General features: G+C 36.9%; 2 protein-coding genes across 4 annotated transcripts in view; both read left to right on the top strand.

Annotated features, from left to right (window-relative positions):
- The window catches only part of LOC142351940 (lysosome membrane protein 2-like), a 48,990-nt gene extending 48,004 nt beyond the window's left edge, over positions 1–986 (top strand). Inside the window, exon 10 of one of the 3 annotated variants that reach the window (XM_075404213.1) lies at positions 654–986. In XM_075404213.1, coding sequence (XP_075260328.1) covers positions 654–971 — 318 coding nt within the window. In that variant the 3' untranslated portion in view covers positions 972–986. The remainder of the gene's footprint in view (positions 1–653) is intronic. The other 2 variants (XM_075404215.1, XM_075404214.1) reach the window with 2 other exon arrangements.
- A 701-nt stretch (positions 987–1,687) lies between these two features.
- LOC142352118 (lysosome membrane protein 2-like) overlaps positions 1,688–20,166 on the top strand; it is a 39,015-nt gene continuing 20,536 nt past the window's right edge. The window contains exons 1-5 of the mRNA XM_075404489.1: positions 1,688–1,814; positions 3,608–3,771; positions 8,779–8,923; positions 13,934–14,149; positions 19,195–19,585. Of these exons, the coding sequence (XP_075260604.1) occupies positions 1,716–1,814; positions 3,608–3,771; positions 8,779–8,923; positions 13,934–14,149; positions 19,195–19,585 (1,015 nt within the window). The 5' untranslated portion in view covers positions 1,688–1,715. The remainder of the gene's footprint in view (positions 1,815–3,607; positions 3,772–8,778; positions 8,924–13,933; positions 14,150–19,194; positions 19,586–20,166) is intronic.

The raw sequence follows: 20,166 nt of genomic DNA, 5'->3' as shown, positions 1-20,166 counted from the left end.
TCCGAAGCTAACCCAAAAAGTCTAGTGGTCTATGGAAGGACTGGTGGTCGATCTGTCTATTTTATTTCTATAGTTGTTTCAATTCATGTAACGCCACAAGCGTCTATCGAGGCTATTTCCCGGCAATCTGCCGGCTATGTTTGAGAAAAAAGCAATTTCAAAGTTATTTAAGATATCACTTTCTAACTGTTTCGTTACAAAATTGAATTCTGCGTATTGAGATTGGCTTTTTCAGATGATATAGTTTAATTAGTAAATTTAAGTTAAAAGACAATATAGCATTAAAAACACGTGCAAAATCACTATCTATTAAAGCAAAAAGTGTCAAATTGAGAAAGCAAAATCATGAACTGAGCTCGTCAAAAAATGTTTAGGAGGACTATTAGATGTGAAAAGTATGACAACTTTAAGCAGCAATTTTTCCTCAAGAACAGAAAAATTTAAAAAACTGAAAGAGCTTTTCAATGGTACCACTTTTGTATCTCCCCAAAAGATATCTATCAGTCAAGATTGACTTAACAAAAAAGCCACGGTAGCATAAAGTTCCTAAACAATAAATTTGAGGTCTGGAACAATGAGTGGTCAGGTCATGAAGGGCACTTGGGACAGAGTTAGAATAAATCTTTTTTTACTGATGTTTGATTTTTATTTAGAAGAAAGAAGAATTTATCTTCACAATCAATGTTGAAGACGATGGTGAAGAAATTTCGCATTTTCTTATCACTTCTTGGAAGGTTATCCCTCAACGAAATATGGGCCACTTCTGCTGCTGCTGTTTCAATTTTATCACTTTATGGTCAACTATTTTCAGTTGTTCACCGATGCTTCACATACATATCTTTACGGTTTTATATGTTTTGTTTGATTTAGATTTAAAAATTTTAAAATGTATAATCTTTTTCTTTCTAATTGCAACAGTTGGTAAAAAAAGGTTTTCGTCAACTCTCGACGCGGTAACATTAGATGCATAACATTGCTGTTAGAAAAATTTAACTGTTAACGCCAAATTATAACTGAAAATTTTACTGAGCATGTAGCAAAACCGTTGGAAACAAGTAGTCTAATACTAAAGCAGAATTTAGACCCTGTTTTAGACTTCCGAGGTTTTTATCGCGCGCTAACAAATTATCAGTAAGTTATGCAACTGTTGTTATCATAACTAAACCCTACAATGGGTTACATGACAAGTTACCCAATTCCATTTTACTCAATACCCTTTGACTTTTTCGCTGAATAATCCGGTTACAAATAAGGACAGTAAAATCCAATTCTCGGTTGTGATAGTTTCATATCAAGTCCTAGGGTCCTTTTATTGTAGTCGGCTAAATATTCGTTCTGAAGATGACGGTTTGGGTATAAGGGCATTGGGTACCCGGGTTGCCCGTCATAGAACTCCCATGGATTTCATGCAAGGATCATATATGATTTCGTAGATTCCATACAAGGATCGTACTAGGAAATACGTTATGATTTGTATGCCATCAGATATGATCCTTGTAAGATTAACGGAAAGGTCAACCCGGTTAAGTCCCATTTTATGCTTAAATGGTCGTTCTCGTATATTTAACAATAGGGTGAAACATTGCCATTGGGTAAAATAGCGTTGGGTAAAACGGAGTTTGGTAAAATTTACTGACAGCCTTATTCGTTATTGATGTTGATGTGAATTCTTCTGATTTATAAAATGTTATGTTTTATGGATTTTCAGACTAGCAATGGGCACGAAACTAATTATCGGTCTGTCTGTGGGTGGTCTTCTCTTGCTTGCTCTTGGCCTCATTGCCCGATTCGTCTACCCACTCATCTATAACAATGTTAGTGTCTTTCTTTGTTTGCTAGGGAAAAATTTTGGTACATCGCAATTAGCGGTTTTTATAAAATCTGTTCTAACAGTCGCTGAGCGATAGCGGGGCGGTTATTGATCTCTCCGTATTTTTAATTGCTTTTGAACGAAGTTTATAGCAATTATTGTGAACGTGTTGGTCTTTTTTATGCAAATTTTTTGCTTGACCATTTTGCGCTTTTCTTCTAGAACATTCTTTGACTTCTCAAGTGACTTTTCCACGCTTTCGTTCTTCATTTTTGAGTGATCTCTGTTGCTCTCACTACGAGGTAAAGCTTGTTGCTAATATAAACTCGGTTGCATCAAAGCAAAAATAAGGGCTAAATAGCACAGTCGGTAGTGCATATGGTTTTGAAGCGGGAGGTCAAGGGTGCGAATCACGGTGGGGTCAAATGTTTTTCCACCCGCCTGTCGTTCGAGACCAATTCTTTCGACATTAGTCGGTTTATGTTTTTACAATCCAACGAGTTTGATTCGTACTGTGCTCTGTGTTTTTACAATTACCAAAAACGCATGTGAAAAACAAGGGATTAAGGTCAATCTGTTGAACACAAGTCAAATGTAGAGATTCTGAAAGAGCGAGAGAAGTAGGCATGAAAACGTTTTCACCAAGTGAATAGAATTTGTAATGATGTGCGGCGTTTTCAATGAACTTGTTCAGTTTTAACGTGAATTTTTTTTTTGGCTCAAATGGTTTTTAATTGCTCTCGAGCGAAGTTTGGAGCAATTATTGTACACTGTGTTTTATGCAAAAGTTTTGCTTGACCATTTTTGCAATTTTGTTCCAAAACATTCTTTGACTTATCGTGTGACTTTTCACGCTTGATTTTTTCAATTTTGACTGATAGTTGCTCTGATAGTTTGACTGGTAGTTGAAAATTGCTCTCATTCTGAAATAAAATTGAAAACTAATTTAAAAGCGACTGTGAGCGAAAGAGAAAGCTATTGTAGCTTAGGTATTAAGATGTCAGACTTCCATGCTGGAGGCCCGTTGTTTGATTTTTATGCACCCATAAAACATTTCTAAGATAAACCCCTCTATTAATTTGCCCCGCCTCTCGTTTGAGAGCAATCCATCCGATGTTAGCCGGTTTGGTTCACACTGATGTAAACAGTTGAATGTATTTTTGTGGCTTGTTCTAACCATTTTAAGCATTTTTTGCCCATTTCTGGTTACTTTTTCAATGGAGTTAAGAGTTGTTGTTAGTAAAAAGGAGTATGTAAATAGGGTTGTGACTGTTTAAAGAGAAACCACATATCAAGGTCGTTTTTAAACGATTGCTGGTACGTTGCAACTTGTGGAGTTTTTTGCTTTCTCCGTATCTACCCGTTTTCTTGGTATATAGCGTTTTATAATTTTCTCTACCTTATTTTTAGTCTGATTTGTTCACGCGAGGCATTTTTAAACCTTAGGTTTAGTTTCAATTCAAAATGTTTGATGGGCCTGACCATGCTGACATGCAATGGTTCTGGTTTTCTGGACGATATCGTATTTTGCGCTTGTGGTTTTTTATTGTTTTTTAAACTTCAAATTTTTCGAGCTTTTGTGTTGAGCTAAAAAAGAAAATAAACAACTATAATTGACATGGTTACTCTTTTTTAATGCTCCGAAATAATTATAATAGCAACTTCCTCTTGTCATCAGTCTATGCAAATCAATATTACATATATGGTAATGAAACTTACATTTTGCTTGAGGATGATTTGTTCAGTATTTTTTGAACTAAATATAACCCGGGTTAATTTGATAATGTATATGCACAGGAATCGTCCTTAGCTGATGGCTCGATGGTCTATGACGAATGGCAGGCACCCGACTACCCAATCTATATGAAGTATTACATGTACACATACACCAATGCACAAGACTTCGTCGATGGCACAGATCCTAAGCCAGAGGTAGAACAACTCGGCGTCCTATCTTATCGGTTAGTTTGCTTTCGTAGCTGCGTTTTTTTCAAAGGATTTGACGGACTGGAAATGGACAAAACTCGAAGAAAAAATTTTTAAGGTTGCGCTAGTTCCTTACAGCAGCCGGTTTACATGGAACGCAGGGAAAATTTAAAGAATGAATACTTCTGATCTTTCTTCAATAGGCTGATCACGAAATAGCGCATTTGGTATTACAAGAAATTTTGCTAATCCATAAGTTGAGTGGCGACATATTATGTGGGATCTTTTCCGTTTGTGCCCCCCCCCCCCAGCTAAGTGGTTGCTTATTATTTGCAACCCCAGACGCACGTGCTATATTTTTACTTAAAAATTTACTATACAATGACACGTGTTCTGTAATTGGGGAGTGCATAACGTACTGGGGGGGGGGGGGGGGGGGGGCACAAAAGACCGCGATTTCGTATATGTGAGTTTGTTTTTTTAGTTATCATTGTCTGGATAAATGTAAGTAGAAAAGACTAACTCTTAGCGTGACTAACTTAACAAATCTTCTTTCTCCTTTGTTGATGCCAAACTGAGAGTCCTGTTTTGTATTTGTTTTCTAGCTTTTCATAAAGTGACTGTTTATTAATTGATCTCAAACAACGTTTGTAGCATTTCCCTGGACCTTGTTTCTCTTTTTTGCGATTTTCTGGTTGATCAATTTTTCGTCTGACGTTTTTGAATTTTCTCTTTAACGCTTGACTTCTCGATTTTGAGTTATCTAAACTGCTCTCTCAGTGATAATTTTTAGAAGCTGAATTCATTTGGAGGCAGTATTCTTTTGAAAGCCAAATGTTGACTTCTCAAATTTAAATTTGTAGTGTTATAGAAATCAGGTGAATTTCCTTCAGCAATGCGCCTTCCCACTCTGTCATAGCAGTTTTCAATTGATTCCCAACCCGTCAATCGTTTGAGGTTAATTTTTCCAAGACTAGTCGATGTTTTGTGTTTGTGTGCTTACTGTGTTAATCCATCTCTCTTTCCGCTCTCAGAACTTTTTGTGTTTGTGTTGGCATGATTGTGGCTTTATCACTGCGACAATATCCCTATGAAGTAGAAATGTCTTCCGTCCCTTTCGGGTAACGAGCATTTTGTTTACATTTTTGATAGCTGCCTCTGTCGCAATGCTCTTAGAGCTCTACTAGCCTGTAAGAAGTTTTCAAAAATGTGTAATTCGTAATAGCCGCCATCAGTCTCTCAACGGCTATTGTTTAGGCGCTCTTCTTTTTACGAATCGAAGAGGAGTATTGGTGGAGCGTCTTTTTTATCGATAATTTTTTGGAGTGTATTTAAAACAGGATGTAAAAATCATTACCGCACGTGAAAACTTGTTTAGGTCTAACGACTGAAGGAATCGAAGAGAAGAGAGAGTGGTTTTTAACTCTACGTTTGGGAGCATTTTGACCATCTCAATCATATATGAGTGTTTTATATGCAATCTTGAGCTATTTTTATGATTTCGCCGTTTTAGACGCTTTTTAGTATTATTTGCCCTCTTTCATGTTTTCAGTATCTCGGGTTACATTTCTGGTTAAAATCAGCTCCTACGTTGGTTTCTGTGGTCTTTTTGATTTCAGCAATATTAGTTTAAGTTTGTTTTAAGAAACTTAAATAGTCGAATCTTAGATTTTTTCGCTTAATTTTCGAACTTTTTTGCCCCACTCTTCCGTTTTTCTACCTTTCACAATAGTTTCATGTTTAGCTGTTTAGTTAGACTTGTTCATGGGGTTATGGTTACTAAGCGGAAATATTTAAAGGTTTGATAGTACATACTTTCGTGAACTAAATTGATCATTTCTGAAGTTTTTGTAATTTTTTTCTTGCTCCCGTTTTATGGTTTTTATATGCGTTTAGGTGTTGTCTAGGTGCTCAATAAATCAATAGGAACTGTTTCCTAAGGCGTGTTGCGAACAATTATTGAGACTTAGAAATTTTTAGAGAATATTCGTAAAAAAATTAACAGATTTTTTTAATTTTGTTTTTCTAATTGTTTGTTTTGCTCGGTTTTTTATTTTCGTTTTCAGAGATGTATCTTGGGTTTTATTTACCCCATCGATAGTCAATTGTTGAAAAAATCAATAAAAAATAGCAGCCAATTTGTCATATACAATGCTCCTTGAGTCGAAATTTATGCAAAATTTTTCAAGAAAGTTTTTTCATAAATTGCTTTTTCCCCTGATAATTTGTTTGCTCCGGTTGTTGTTTCAAATGAAAAATATAATGATTTTGGTAGTTTTTTCAGTTTCTGGTGGGTTGGCGAGTGTAAGTTGTTTTTTCTGCGAGTCGATTCCGGAGTCTTCAGGCTATAATTTTTTAATTAGCTTTACCTTTTGATCACGTTTTTCGTTTTACATAAGTCACTATTTTCACGCTTGACTTCTGACTTTATTCACTCACTGTTTCAGCTGAATTGGTTTTAACTTCTTTTGCTCATTGATTTACGAATTGTATTGAATATGGTCAAAGTTAAAAGACCAAAATCAACAGAAAAAGGATAAACATATAAAGCCCGTTCATAAAGTCATAATGCATTAGGTTATCAAAGTTCATAAAAAGCCATTGCTAGCTGGCATTGGTATTATGCTTGATAGCCTTGGATTTAGAAGCTGAATTAAGTGTAATTTTAGAGTTCAAAAGAATATGCAGAATTTACACACCAAATAAAGTCATTTTTACACTTAGAAAATGTCTGTTTTTATCTCTTACTTTCTTCTTGTTTCCATGTTTGTCTCAATGTGCGTCAAGCGTGTTAACGGCCGCTATTTTCCGGCAATTTGCTGCTATATTATGTTTTGAAGGACAGTCTTGAGACGTTAGGTTTAATCAAGGTCTTACCAAAGCCAACCATTTCCCCTCGTCAGTCGTTTGAGAACAATTCGTCATACGTATGTTTTTCGGTTCAAATTTCGTGTTTGACTATTTTATCTCTTTTTTCATCTGAACTGAACTAAGAATTGAATCTACAAATTTATGCAATATAAAGAATGCGGTCAGTGTCAGAAGAGTAATATCAAAGAAATATAAACCGATAAAGCCGTTAAGTCGAAGTGCGTTCTAACTACCACATATTTTAAGACTGCACACCAAATTAGAACACTTTTTGGCACTTAAAGAAAATTAGGATGTTTCATTGGTATCTTTCACCATATGCCCAAATTTTCTTCCGTCTCATTAGGTGCACCCTGAACAAAAGCCCACTGCTAATTGAATCGAATTTAACATAGAAAAGTTTTGCCGTATAATTAAATTTTCTGAATTTGGTTTTGTTGAATTTCTTTTTGAATCCATAGGGCAGCATAACATAAGCCTTAAAATGGCTTTCTATTTATCCTTTCTTGAGTATATCGTTGATACCGTCCTGATCTTTTTCTCAATGCGTATATTTTTTTACTCTTCATCAATTCAATTGTTATTATTATTATACAGTCTGCCAGCCGTTTTTAATTGAGGTACTAAAATCAATTTATTGGTCTCAGACGAAGTATAGAGGATTTATATAAATCCTGTTATCTTTTTATGCGATTTTTCGCGGGAGCGATTTTTCGTGTGACCCATATAACTTTTCGTCCTCAAAAACGGGATAAACAGGTAACGCTCGGAGAGCATTGTTTTCTTAGAGCCTTATGCCTTGCCTTGCTAGTCTTCAAGTACTCTGCGTTTCACCAAAACTTTTTGAGGAGAAAATTTTTGATTGTAAAGGGCCGTTCTTAGTCTTCAAAGTTTGACCACCTAAGTCCCCCCGCGCTGCCGGTCACCCCCCCCCCCCCCAGCGCTTGTCCCGTCACCCCAACACACACACACACACACCCTTTCATACCATACACTATTGCTAACATCCCTAAGCGCCAGCTGGCTGCTACCGACGCCAACTTCTCGCCTTTTTTAGAGCAATTCGCCCGACGTTAGTGGTTATGTTCAAAATTAGGAAGTATAACCCCATTTTTTCCTTTCGAGGAATCAAATTGAAACATTCCAACTGCTCGGAAAAATTTTTTGCTATGCGCCCTTCGGCCATATAATTGAGGTTTTTAGATATTTTAAAGTCATGTTTTTGAATGTAGTAGTAGCATGTGTAAGTAGTTGCTTATTGTTGAAATGTGTTCTCTTGTTGGTTTATTAGTTGTTCTGTTTTAGGCAAGAAAGTATTGGTCTTTGTCTGGTTTTAGCATGCTTAGTTCTAGATTCTATATTGCACGACTCTTCTGGTCGTTTCCGGTATTCTGCTGGTTATTTTTATGAAATATTTATGGATTTTTTTTAGAATATTTTGCTCGCTTAAGCGATTTGACTTTTCGTCAAAAGAAATGGGATAAAGAAACCGGTAAAACGCGACAGCAAAATGTCCATCTGTAGCTTTCTTAGAGCCTTAATAGGCACTAAGTGTACTGTTCCGCAAAGCTACTGAGGAAGAACTCTATGGTGTTAGGCGCAATTCTGAAGGGCTCCCTAAGCTAGCCTCAACCAAAGACAGCCCCTTTGCCTGTCATTCGAGAGCAAGTCGTCTGACCGTTGTGGGTTTCTTTGTTAAGGGTAGAAGAATATCAGAATAAAATGCGCTCACGATTTTCCAATGAAGCTTATAACAAAATTCTCTTTTCTGGTGTAAAATCGGGAACTGCATTCTTTCTCTTGATGGAGTAATACCGTGTATATACTCTAATTGAAATGACGAGTGATGCGCTCAATTTTGTTTGTTTCACAATTTTATTAATGCAAGAGGCAAAAGTATGCCGTAATTTTCTCCTTCAGGTTTATTTTTTTAAAAAATGATAGTTTGATCTGTTACTTTTTCCCTCTCCAGCTTGCTAGGTGCGTATTGTTTGCCTCACAAGTGGAAATGCTATACTAGCACACATTTTGGCTGATGATACTTATTTTTTGTCTCCGGGAGAACGTTTGGGTGGAGGAGGAGGAGGAGGGGGTGTCTATTAGCGCTAGAGCTGTCTTAAGTCGGGACAGATCCAAAACATGCATCCACCGTATGATCCTTGAACGTTTAGAGAGACACAAGTGAAGTTTGATCTTGAGTACGTGGATGACGACAAAAGAGTGATCTACTACAATAACAAATCGTATGTCTTCGATGAAGAAACATCAACAATGGCCGAAAATGACACAATTGTAGTTCCTAACATTCTTCTCTTTGTAAGTACAGTTTATTACATGTAGCTCTTTTTACCAAGTTATATACTGGCACTTGTCGCTGCTTTCCACGTCACATGGTGACATCATGTCAAGTAGACAGACAACCTAATCGGTACATAATTGTATGAGTCCCTCGAAAAAAATAATTGTTAATATAAGAGAAACTGTAGGTAAGCAGTTTCTATATTGGCCCGTAGGAAACTTCAAAAATGGCCGAAAATGACACCATTGTAGTTCTCAACATTCTACTGTTTGTAAGCTCATTTCTGCAGTTTGTCTTCCTTTTTGGTCTTCCTTTTTACCTCCAACCCACATCTTTCAAATCTGCCGAGTATAGAATTTTAGAAAAACAACGAAATCGCTTTAAAGAAAAAAAATGATCCGTGGAAAATTACACGGATTATCTTTTCTTTCTTTAAGTTTCTCTTCAAACAGTGTGAGGGAAGTGAAAAATTATGCGAAACACCATCACTACGTAATGCTCTTTGATTCTGCCTAATAGTTAAGTAATTGTCAAAATAAATCTCATTTTACCATTTCTAATTGATACGAAAAAAGCACAAGTGATTGATGACTGAGAACTGAACTTGCTTGTTAATTTCTCTGGAATGAAAATTGAAGCAACTGTTATAGTCCTGTGTCTTCATTTATACCATTTCGTTCTTGACCGATGTTCTTTCGCGCGCTAGACCGATTTTAGTTCGGGAGTTTTGCGTGATATAAATTGCTCTCATTCACAATTTTTATCTTCTCCCACTTTAGTCTATACCAGCTCACAGATTATATATATATCACACACATCACTGTTTTCTGCAAAGAGTTTTATGATATTAATTAAGCAGAAATCAAAGAAAACCTAATTGGTAATTAACTACAAAAATTACCTCAAATTACTGATTGCTGGTTAAAACAACAGGAAAATAGAGGTGAAGAGAACTCTAGATAGTGTTCAACTTAGAAATAGTTTACGACCATCAGATCGACTTTTATGAAAAAAAGGATCAAATTTGTTTCCTCTCAGCTCCGTGGTGCAAAGTACTGGGGGAATTACTTCACAATGAATCAATATTACTTTCATGAATCTATACGTGAGATAATTTGATTGGGTGAAATTTGCAATATGAATGTATAAATGTGTCCCAAGTACTTTGTACAGATTGTTATACTATACAATAATTCATTTTGTTCAAAATAAAACCGATAACTCTAACTCGAAGAAGTGTTTAATAGCCGCCTCATCTTCTCAGCCGGCTATTATAGCGCTCCTATTTTTTTTTACTTCGTCGAATAAAAAAATTTTTCGCTTTACCTCATTTTGCCGCTTTTTCAACATTTTGCGTGAAATCTTTTTGACTTCTCTAGGCTAGTTTCTCTCTTCTCTCATTCTGCTAAAAGTGATTTTGAGCATCAGTTACTCAGCAAAGCAATTCAAAATGAACAGTCAGTATAAAAATTGAAGTCAGAAATAGAAACGGGATAAACCCATAAAGCCCAATTTTAGATGCCCGCTATTTGACCGTCGTTCATATAAGTCTTAGTTACCATCTCCTATGCTTATTGGTATTGATAGTAGCCCCTGTAGCCTCTCTCTAATAAACAGAAGTACGTTATGTTCAACTACGAACTGCCATCAAATTAAATCGGACTTAAAAAATGTTTTTGTACAAAAATCTTTTTTTTCAATATCTTCTATTCTGTCAATGCGATTCATGCTTATTGGAATCAACGGCGGCTATTTTCCGGCAATCTGCCGGGTATGTTTTTATTAAGATCCGTTAAAATGATTGATAATTTTTATTATTAATAGTTGCTGCTATTGTTGGCCTTCTCGTGTTTTTTTTTGTACAAGCCAAAGTATTTGGAGTGCATTGGTGTGCTCTTTTTTTAATGATGTGTGCACATTTTTTTTGGCTTTTTCACCTCATTGAGAAGTCGAATTAGTGTGGTCATATTAATCACGCTGGAGTAGTAAAGGGAGTGAAAAAGCGAGAAGGTTTGAAGCGTGTTTTTTCCAAGCACCTTTAAAGTGGATTGCGAAGTTGGTATTGGAACAATTTTTAGGTCTTTGAAAGCGATTTTTTCACTTGCGGCAATTTTTCCGCTGTTTGCAGCATTTCACTCCTTGTGTGCTTTATGATATATGTGTTCTTGATTTATGATATATGTGTTCTTGATTTATGATATATGTGTTCTTGATTTATGATATATGGCGACTATTTGCAATTGACTGAACTCATTGACTTGCAGCTAATACTTTGTTTAAAACTCTGACACTACTTGTTTACATAAAGCTTTATTGAAAATTTGATTTTTGCTCTTTTCTATTGTTAATTGCTCTCAAACGAAGTTTCTAGAAATTATATTAGTCCTGTTGGTCTTTTTTATGCGATTTTTTGCATGACCGATTTTTCGTCTGACCCAGTGACTTTTCGTCCTCAAAACGGGATAAACAGGTAGCGGGCTTTAAGCTCTTAGAGCCTTTCAGCCCACTAGTCTCCAAGTATGCGATTCATAAACTGTTTTGGAGACTTATTCTTATGGTGTGAAGGGCGGTTCTTAGAAGATAATTAAACTTTTCGTTTGTAAAAAATAACTGAGTTTTGTCATTCTTTGTTGTACTCATTGCTGTTTTAACACTTAATCTTAATAATGGCTTATTAATTTTAATAGTAGTTTGAGTTCAAAGCAATCGTTTTTGCTATGAAATATTCTGTTACCTGCTTTTCGATAAATAAAACTTGCTTTATTGTTAAGTGTTTGTTTTTCTTGTGGTCTTATCCCTAAGTCTCAGAAACAACAATTTTTTGAAATTTTAACGCGGCGTAATTTCGGTCTTTTTTAGACTCCAACTTTTAGCTAAATTTTCCATATGTTGCACTACCATTTGTTTTTTAATAGCCGCACAGCGATAGCTGGGGCTATTATTGGCCTTCTCTTGGTTTTTTTTTTATTTCGTCGTCATGATTTTTGTTACGACCATATGACGTCACAGCCACTTTTTGTTCATTCGTTCATGCAATTTCAACTGAATTGCATGTGTGACGTCATTTTTCGCTCTTAGTGGAGCGAGTTTTCTGTTCATGCGCGTGATTAAATTTTTGGTCACACTTGACTTACCTCACTCTCAAAAATGACTTCCTCACTTTGAAATTGACTTTTATTTACTTTAATTCAAAGAGATAAGGTCAAATGGGTGTGTGTCACTCTAAATGAAGGTTATTTGAGAGCAGCTAATAGAGGCAGCAATAACTTATACCAATTTTTAATCAAAATATAACAGATCAGCCTTCAATGAAAAAAACGAATTTTTTTGGTCTGTCTTTTTTACTGTTTTTTTTAGACTGCCGATCTACGAATCTATTGCGGCTATTTTCTGGCAATCTGCCAGCTATGTTAAAATTTTAATGGAGTTGGCGAATTTAACTTTATTTGCAGTTCATAGTTCATTGTCCCTTTTTTCAGCCATTGGTAGTAGTAGTACTAGTGGTAGTAAGACTTCAATTGACGGTTTAAGGCAAATGTATAGGACCAACCGGGTAAACAAATCACTATCAACACAATTTTAAAAAAAGTCGATCAATACGAAAAACTCGAGAAACGCAAATGTTACATCTACATTTAGGTGTTCAAGTGCAGGGGATAGGTTGATCGTGTTTGTTGTTTCTCAGTGTAATAAGCAGTTCATTAATTGATCGTTTCGACTTAAATTTCGATTTAAAGAAGTTGACCTCAACATTAAGAAGTTCAGCAGTATTGTCTAAATCCTCGGCCAGATATAAAAGATTTTTCAGTGTAATTGTTCTCAGTTGGAGTTAGCTTAAAACGTTCTGTCCATGTTACGTAATTTAATGCTCGCTCTATCTACCAGAAAGTAGTTGTCGAACGAGAGACAGCTTTCATATCTCGTAAAAGACGCAAAGAATTGCAGGTCACGTTCAATAGGCGTAAACCCTGCTGGTTAATTAAATTCCATTTTCCTCTATTAACAGCGGGAAACCATGCTGGGTAGCCTTGTAGAAGAACAGATAAAACACACGTTTTAAAGAAGTTAAGTTTCACGCCTGATAAAGCTACGCAGTATCTCGAGTTCTTAACGGCATTTCGAGCTTTCACCAATTTTACTTGTACGCGGTAATTCCACTTTTATTTCTTCGAAATTTCAACTCCAAGGTCAGTTGCATTTTCGAAGTGCACTAGCTCATCATGACCCATAAATAGGCGAGAGTTTGCAATAAAACCTGCAACTCAAAATAGTTCGATAATTTTATATCAAACTATTTGTCTTTTAAACACTGCGAGCACCTGCAGCTACTTCTGGGCTCCATCTCAATTACTCGATAGAGCGCAGGTCATTCAAAGAGCCAGTACATCTCTTGAACGAGTTCTTATTTTCTATCGCCTTTAATACTTTATTCTGCACAATTTCATACTATCTGATTAGTCGAAAGATAAAAGTCACGCTTGAAATTGGTTTTCTGGCAATAAACTCAATAGAGTTGAAAAAACAGTCTGCTGGTTGCCTTATTTACAATTTTTTTTGTGACGATTTACAAAACTGACCGCAATCATTGATAAAAAAATCTTCAGCATTCCTTGCTCTTCCTAGATTATTCCTTTCATTTTTGCATTTCTCTCAAAAATGTTTCACAATAAAACAGCTTGCTAATTTCATTTAATCTCCCATGGAACTCTTCAACCTATCAATTCTCACAATTACCTGTATTCGCTTGTTTTCAGAAATTGTAAGTTTGTAGATTACAAATTTAAAAATTACAAAATTTAAGCAAATTTATTTCGATTTTAATGAAAAAACTTTTTCCCGCTTGAATTGCTTTGTAATGTTATCGTATTTTTCGATTGTTCGTTCCTCTTACTAACGGAGCAAACTACTGTTTTTATGTCTGAATAATAGATTGCTAATGTTCGATTAAAATATTTAACATATTTCGTAATATTATCGATAGTTATGTTTGTACCCACAGCTTCAATTTAAAATACTGTTGTGTTCAGACGATTCTGGCGACATATCAAGAGACGCTTAATTGGGGCTTCATCAAGTTTTTTGCTAACCGTGACTTCAATGGAGGTGATCCTGACTACGTAAACGCAGTGTCTCCATTCTACATGGTGGAAGCGGGCGACTTTCTCTGGGGATATAACGATAATCTCTTTCTAGAGCAATTGCATGGATTGGATGCCGAAGTGCCTACAAAATTTGGACTCCAGGTAGTAAATAATAAGTAAAACACGCACGTGCACGTCATAAAATTACGAAAGTCTGGTTGCCAGAAGTTTCTATTTACATAAACAGAAGTCGACTACTGTGAATTTTCGTCATTTTAATATCTGCAACTTGCGTGTCTTAAGCAAGTTAAGTAACGCTGCATCAGTCACTTCGATATTGTTGCTCAATATGTCGAACTGCTACACTCGATAAACGCCAAAACTTTTCGGTGACTGTGCTTGAAGTCACCGGAAAGTTTTAGCGTTTATCGTAGCGGAGTCAAGTCACATAACGTATACTGATTAATTGCTCTCAAACAAAGTTTGTAGCTATTATATTAGTCCTGTCGGTCTTTTTTATGCGATTTTTTTGCTTGACAGATTTTTCGTCTGACGCTTTTGACTTTTCGTCCTCAAAAACGGGATAAACAGGTAGCGCCCAGCGAGCATTAAGTGCTCTTGCTTAGAGCCTTTCAGCTCTGTTTTAGCCCAAACAGTTTTGGAAACTTATACTTATGGTGTGAAGAGCGGTTCTTAGAGGTTGAAGAACCCCCGCCATCTGTTGACCCCCCCCCCCCCCCCCCCCCTATTGCCCCCACCCTGCCCACCGCGCTGTAGCCCCCCACCCGACTGTTGCCACTTCCATATCAGCACCCCGGTGGCTATCTACTGACGAACAACGGCTCGCTAAAAACACGCAAATTTATACTATTTTTCACAATTTTTTTCAAGCTTTTTGAAAATGTTTGTCATTTTTTGAGTTTTATCAGCCCTAGATGTCAAGGAACCCCACTCTATTGTTTGATAATAGGTTACTGCATAGTTTCTAGACAGAATTTTTTTTAATTTTTCAAAATTTATTGTCATTATTCAGGGTTTTTCTGCCTCAGGGTTCAGAAAACTTCCTTATGGGTTTGATAATAGTTGGCTTCATAGTCTCTAGTGGTAATGGGATAGTTTTCACATTTTAACATCACGAATTTTAGCAATTGTTTGATAAAACTTGACTTTTTTTCAAATTTTTCACGATTTAATGTTATTATTTTATTTTTTCCAGCCTCAGGAACCAGGAAACCTCCTCTAGGCCTTGATGATAGGTTACTGAAAATTTTTATTGGCCATAGTGTAGTTTTTTTAACTTTTTAATATCAAGTTTCATCGATTTTTTCATAAAACTTGCAAGTTTTTTGTCAATTTTTGTCATTTCATAGGTTCATCTAGACTCAAGAACCAAGGAACTTCCTCTAGAGTTTAATAACAAGTTACTGTCTAGTTTCTAGATGCAATGGAGTTTTTTAAAGACTATAACGTTTAACGAATTTTAGCATTTTTTTGAAAAGTTTTGGCTATCTTCCTGTTTTTAAAGAGTGTCGTTTTTTTAAGGTTTTTCCGGTCTCAACAGCCAAGAAGACTCCTTCGAGGTTTGATAGTAAGCTGTTGCTTAGTTTCTAGAGTTAATGGAATGGTTATCATTATTTTAATGACTCGAGTTTTAGCAATTTTTTGATAAAACTTAATTTGAAAATTTTTTGAATAATTGTTATGTTCCAGGTGTATGGATCTTTATGAGCCAGTGAAACTGTTAAGGGCTTGAAATAGGGATACTGGATAGTCTCTATAGACCATGGATTGATGTTCTGAAGATATTAATATTGCGATTATTAGTAAGATTTTGTTAAAATTTTGCAATTATTTTTAGAATTAAGATGTTTTTCTTCTTTTCTGAGTTTAACGATCCTTACTGGCCAACGAAGCTTTTTAGGTCTTGCAGATGGGTTACATGACAGAACTCCAGCGCCAAATTTGTTTTTGAACATTTTCTTTACTGCGAAATGTGGAAACTTTTCTTCTGAATTTTGCACTTTCAGTTTTTTTCTATGATTTAGTTACTAACAAGGCTGGAGAACTTGAAGTTGTAGAGTCGAATCTCATCATTAAAAAAATTCCTAGCTCTCTTTCTCTCCTTAACTTTTGTTGATGCCGCACTTCAGCGGCTGTTATTTGGCGTGATGTCATCGTCTATTACCCTAATCTCGGGCCCCTTGAATCAAGCTAAAGCTAACCTCACTAAACACTGGTTAGGTACTGACAGAGCCAAACGCTCGCCTACCGTTTGAGAGCAATTCGCCCGACGTTAGTCTGTTATGTTAATATACTTCTGTAATTTGATCGAATGACTGCTGTATCTGAATAATAGCCGCGAGGCACATGGTTTCTTACATAGTTGTGACAGAGGGAGAGAGAGAGAGAGAGAGAAACTATGTCCCATACCCAGCAAAAATTTATGTTCATTTGCGGCTTTTAGATTAATAACGAAGCAGTTTGAACACCGCCAATGTAGCTTGTCGGGTAGTTACTTTCACGTCATTGCTTATTCGGCCATTACGCAATTTTTTCACGTAATTGTGACCTTTTTTTTGCGATTTTGACGTTTCAAGAGGATGTTGTTTTTTTTTAAAAGCCGCCGTCAGCCTCTCAATGCCTATTATTTAGGCGCTATCCTTTTTTAAATTTTGCTTTACCTTTTGATCACGTTTTTCGTTTTCCATAAGTCACATATTTCACGTTTGAATTCTGACTTACTTCACTTACTGTTTCAACTGAATGGATTTTAAATTCTTTCATGCATTGACATACGCAATATAGTGAATACGGTCAAAGTCAAAAGATTAAAACCAAAAGAGACAGGATAAACTGATAAAGCAATTATTATTAGTCGTGTTGGTCTTTTTTATGCTATTTTTCTCTTGACCAAGTTTTTGTCTGACCCATTTGACTTCATCCTCAAAAACGGGATAAACAGTTAGAGCCCAGCGGACATAGCATTTTAGCTTACTAGTCTACAAGTATGCGATTCACAGAAACTGTTTTGCAGACTGAAAAATATGGTCTGACGGGTGGTTCTAAGTCTGCAAAACAGTTTCCGTGAATCGCATATTTAGAGAGACTAGTAAGCTAAAATGCTATGTCCGCTGGGCTCTACCTGTTTATCCCGTTTTTGAGGATGAAGTCAAATGGGTCAGACAAATACTCGGTCAAGAGAAAAATAGCATAAAAAAACCAACACGACTAATAATAGTTGCTTTATCAGTTTATCCTGTTTCTTTTGATTTTGCTCTTTTGACTTTGACGGGTGGTTCTAAGAGGTTGACCACCCACACCCCTCCCCCCAACATCTCCCCTTCCCCGATCCTCACCCTTTGCACATCGTTCAGGCCACTAGAGTCCCGTGTAGTCAAAGACCCCCTACCCACCGTTGCCCCCACCCCACATTGCTCCCCCCCCCCCCCCCCCCCCAACGGTGCAACCCCGGTGCGCTCACGTCCCTTCAGTTAAGATAAAGCTAGCCTCACTATTAACCGTGGCTAGCTGCTGACAAAGCCAACCGCTCGCCGGTCGTTTGAGAGCAGTTTGCTCCGACGTTAGTCAGTTATGTTTTAAGTTGTGTTTTTTTGTGTTACGTCCGCCGTCTGGTTAGTCATCAATTGAACAAAAATACGGTTATACACGACGGTCTGTTGATAATTGCTTTAGAGTCTTATCTGGTAAAGAATTGTCAACAAAATTGTTCTGATTTTTTTTAATTGCTCGCTAACGAAGCTTATAGCACTTATATTAGTCATGTGGTTTTTTAATCCGTTTTTTGGCTTGACCAATTTTTTACTTGACCTGGTAAAAACCTGGCCCTAAAAATTGACAGCCGCTAAGTCAGCCCCTCGATTACTGTAATCGCAATCCAACACCCTCCTTGTTCACCCTCCTCCACCTGGCGATTTGAACCCCCGTCTCATTAAGACCACACAGCGTTTGACCCCCCACCCCCTCACTTTACCGCCGCCTAAAGCTAAAGAAGCGTTTATTATATTTTTTGATGCATTTTTAAGGTGCTTGAATTTTTTATTGCGGCTATCCTCGCGTTTGTTGTTGATTTCTGGTTCATGGTTTCCCTAGTTCATCGGAACTTTTGGTGTTGTAATTAATTGGTGTTGTTGTTTTGATTCTTTTTTGGTAGTATTGCAGTTTTAACTTTTCAATTTTTTTGAAATTGGGTACAAAAGGTCAAACTTCTTGATTCCTATGTTTCACTCAATCAGTTACATTGATTTTTAGAACAGTTTTTGTTATAGGTTTTTAGAATTTGCAGTTTTTATTATTAACTGCTCTCGAGTGAGGTTTGAAGCAATTATTGTAAACGTATCATTTTATGCAAAATATTTCTTGAGTTTTTGTCTTGTCAAGTGACTTTTGCATCATTGACTTTGTTTTGCCTGATCTTAGTTTCTCTCTCGTTCACAATTTTACGCAGCTGAACTGAATTGGCGGCAGTTTATACTAAGAGTCAAATAAAAAGTGCTTGGAAATTGTGTCATTTGTTCGCTTTAAATTTGAATGGGGGTATATTAAGGAATTAGGCTTATATATCAGAGCTCCCACTATTTGTTGCTGCCACGGGAGAATTTCAGCCGATGCCAGTTTTAGGAAGGGCGTGCAAGTAGGAAATTTGCGCTGAATGAAGTTTCAAGTAGTTATTGTTAACGCGTATTTTCCGCTTTCTCGCGATTTAAGTTGAATTTCCTTATTCGAAAATAGGATATTTCGTTTAGACCAGTGGCATTAAATTTTTTAGCAGCTCTCATAGAACTTTAGGAGGCTCTAAGTACGGTTCACCGAAGCTTCTGAGTAATCAAAACATGAGGGCTGAAGGGAAATTTTTATTTCTGTTAGGCTAGAAAACCCCAACCCGCTTACCCGCTTTTTAACCCCCGCTCTCCCATAACTTCTTCCCCTCCCCTCCACCTGTAAACCTCCCTTCTACGTGTGCGGCCAGTCTCCGTAAACTTAACTCAGCCTCAACTGAAGCCCTTTAGTGAGTGCATATCATGTGTAACTTCGATGGCATTCCCTAATGTCCTATAGTATCAGATGATGATTCATTATGTAATGGAATGTTCGGCAAATATTGGGCGCATAAGTACTGCGTGGGGGGGGGGGTTTGGGAGGCAAAACCAGGGAACGTTATTGTCAACATGGTTTGGCTGGACGTTTAGGTGAACAATACAAATGATGGTCAATACGAGATATACACAGGGAAAGGCGATGACAACGACAAGCGAGGAATTGTTGAGAAATGGGACAATTTGACTGCTCTTACTTTCTGGTACAGTGACACGTGCAATATGATCAATGGCACAGATGGCACTATATTCCCTGTGGATGTCCCAAAAGATGAAAGACTGTATGTGTTCAATACTCAAATTTGCAGAAGTATCTTCTTAGAAGCTGAGGAAGATCAAGAGATAGAAGGAATTGATACTACTAAGTTTGTGGCTCCTAGTGAAGTTTTCGAAGTGGACTTTGAAGATAATGTTGGCTATTGTACGGGCGGAGAAAAGGACGAGTGTCTTGGCAATGGTCTTCTGGATGCATCTAAATGCTACAGTGAGCTGATTAATTGCTCTTACATGAAGTTGATGCAAATTTTGCAATTATGTCTGTGTGTTCATGTGTGTGTGTGTGTGTGTGTGTGTGTGTGTGTGTGTGTGTGTGTTATGTGTGTGTGGTGTGTGAGTGCGTGCGTGCGTGTGTGTCTGTCTGTGTGTATGTGTGTGTGTACATATGTGTGTGCGTGTGTGTACGTTCGTGTGATTCTAAGTATGTTTGAGGTTGTGTATCCTTGTATGCGCGCGCGTGTGTGTGTCTGTGTGGACGCGTGTTTTTATCGAGAACTATTGGTAAGCTAAGGATATGATTTTAATTGCTCTAAAACAAAGTTTCTAGAATTATATTAGACTTGTGGTCGTTTTACGCGATTTTCAGAAACGGGATAAACAGGCAAAAACCGGAGGGCATTAACTTCTCTTAGAGCCTTACCGCTCACTATTCTCTAAGAAAGCGATTAAGCAGAACTGTTTTGGAGACATTTTTATGATGTGAAGGGCGGTTTCTAGAGTTTGACCCCCCTCTACTTCACCCCCGCTCCTACTTCACCCCTCCCTCATCCCAACCCACTGCCCATCAAG

Source organism: Convolutriloba macropyga, chromosome 13 (genome assembly GCF_964194025.1).
Source record: "Convolutriloba macropyga chromosome 13, txConMacr16.3, whole genome shotgun sequence".
Classification (NCBI taxonomy): Eukaryota; Metazoa; Xenacoelomorpha; order Acoela; family Convolutidae; genus Convolutriloba; species Convolutriloba macropyga.
The sequence above is the reverse complement of the archived record's forward strand: the minus strand, read 5'-3'. Positions and strand labels throughout refer to the sequence as shown.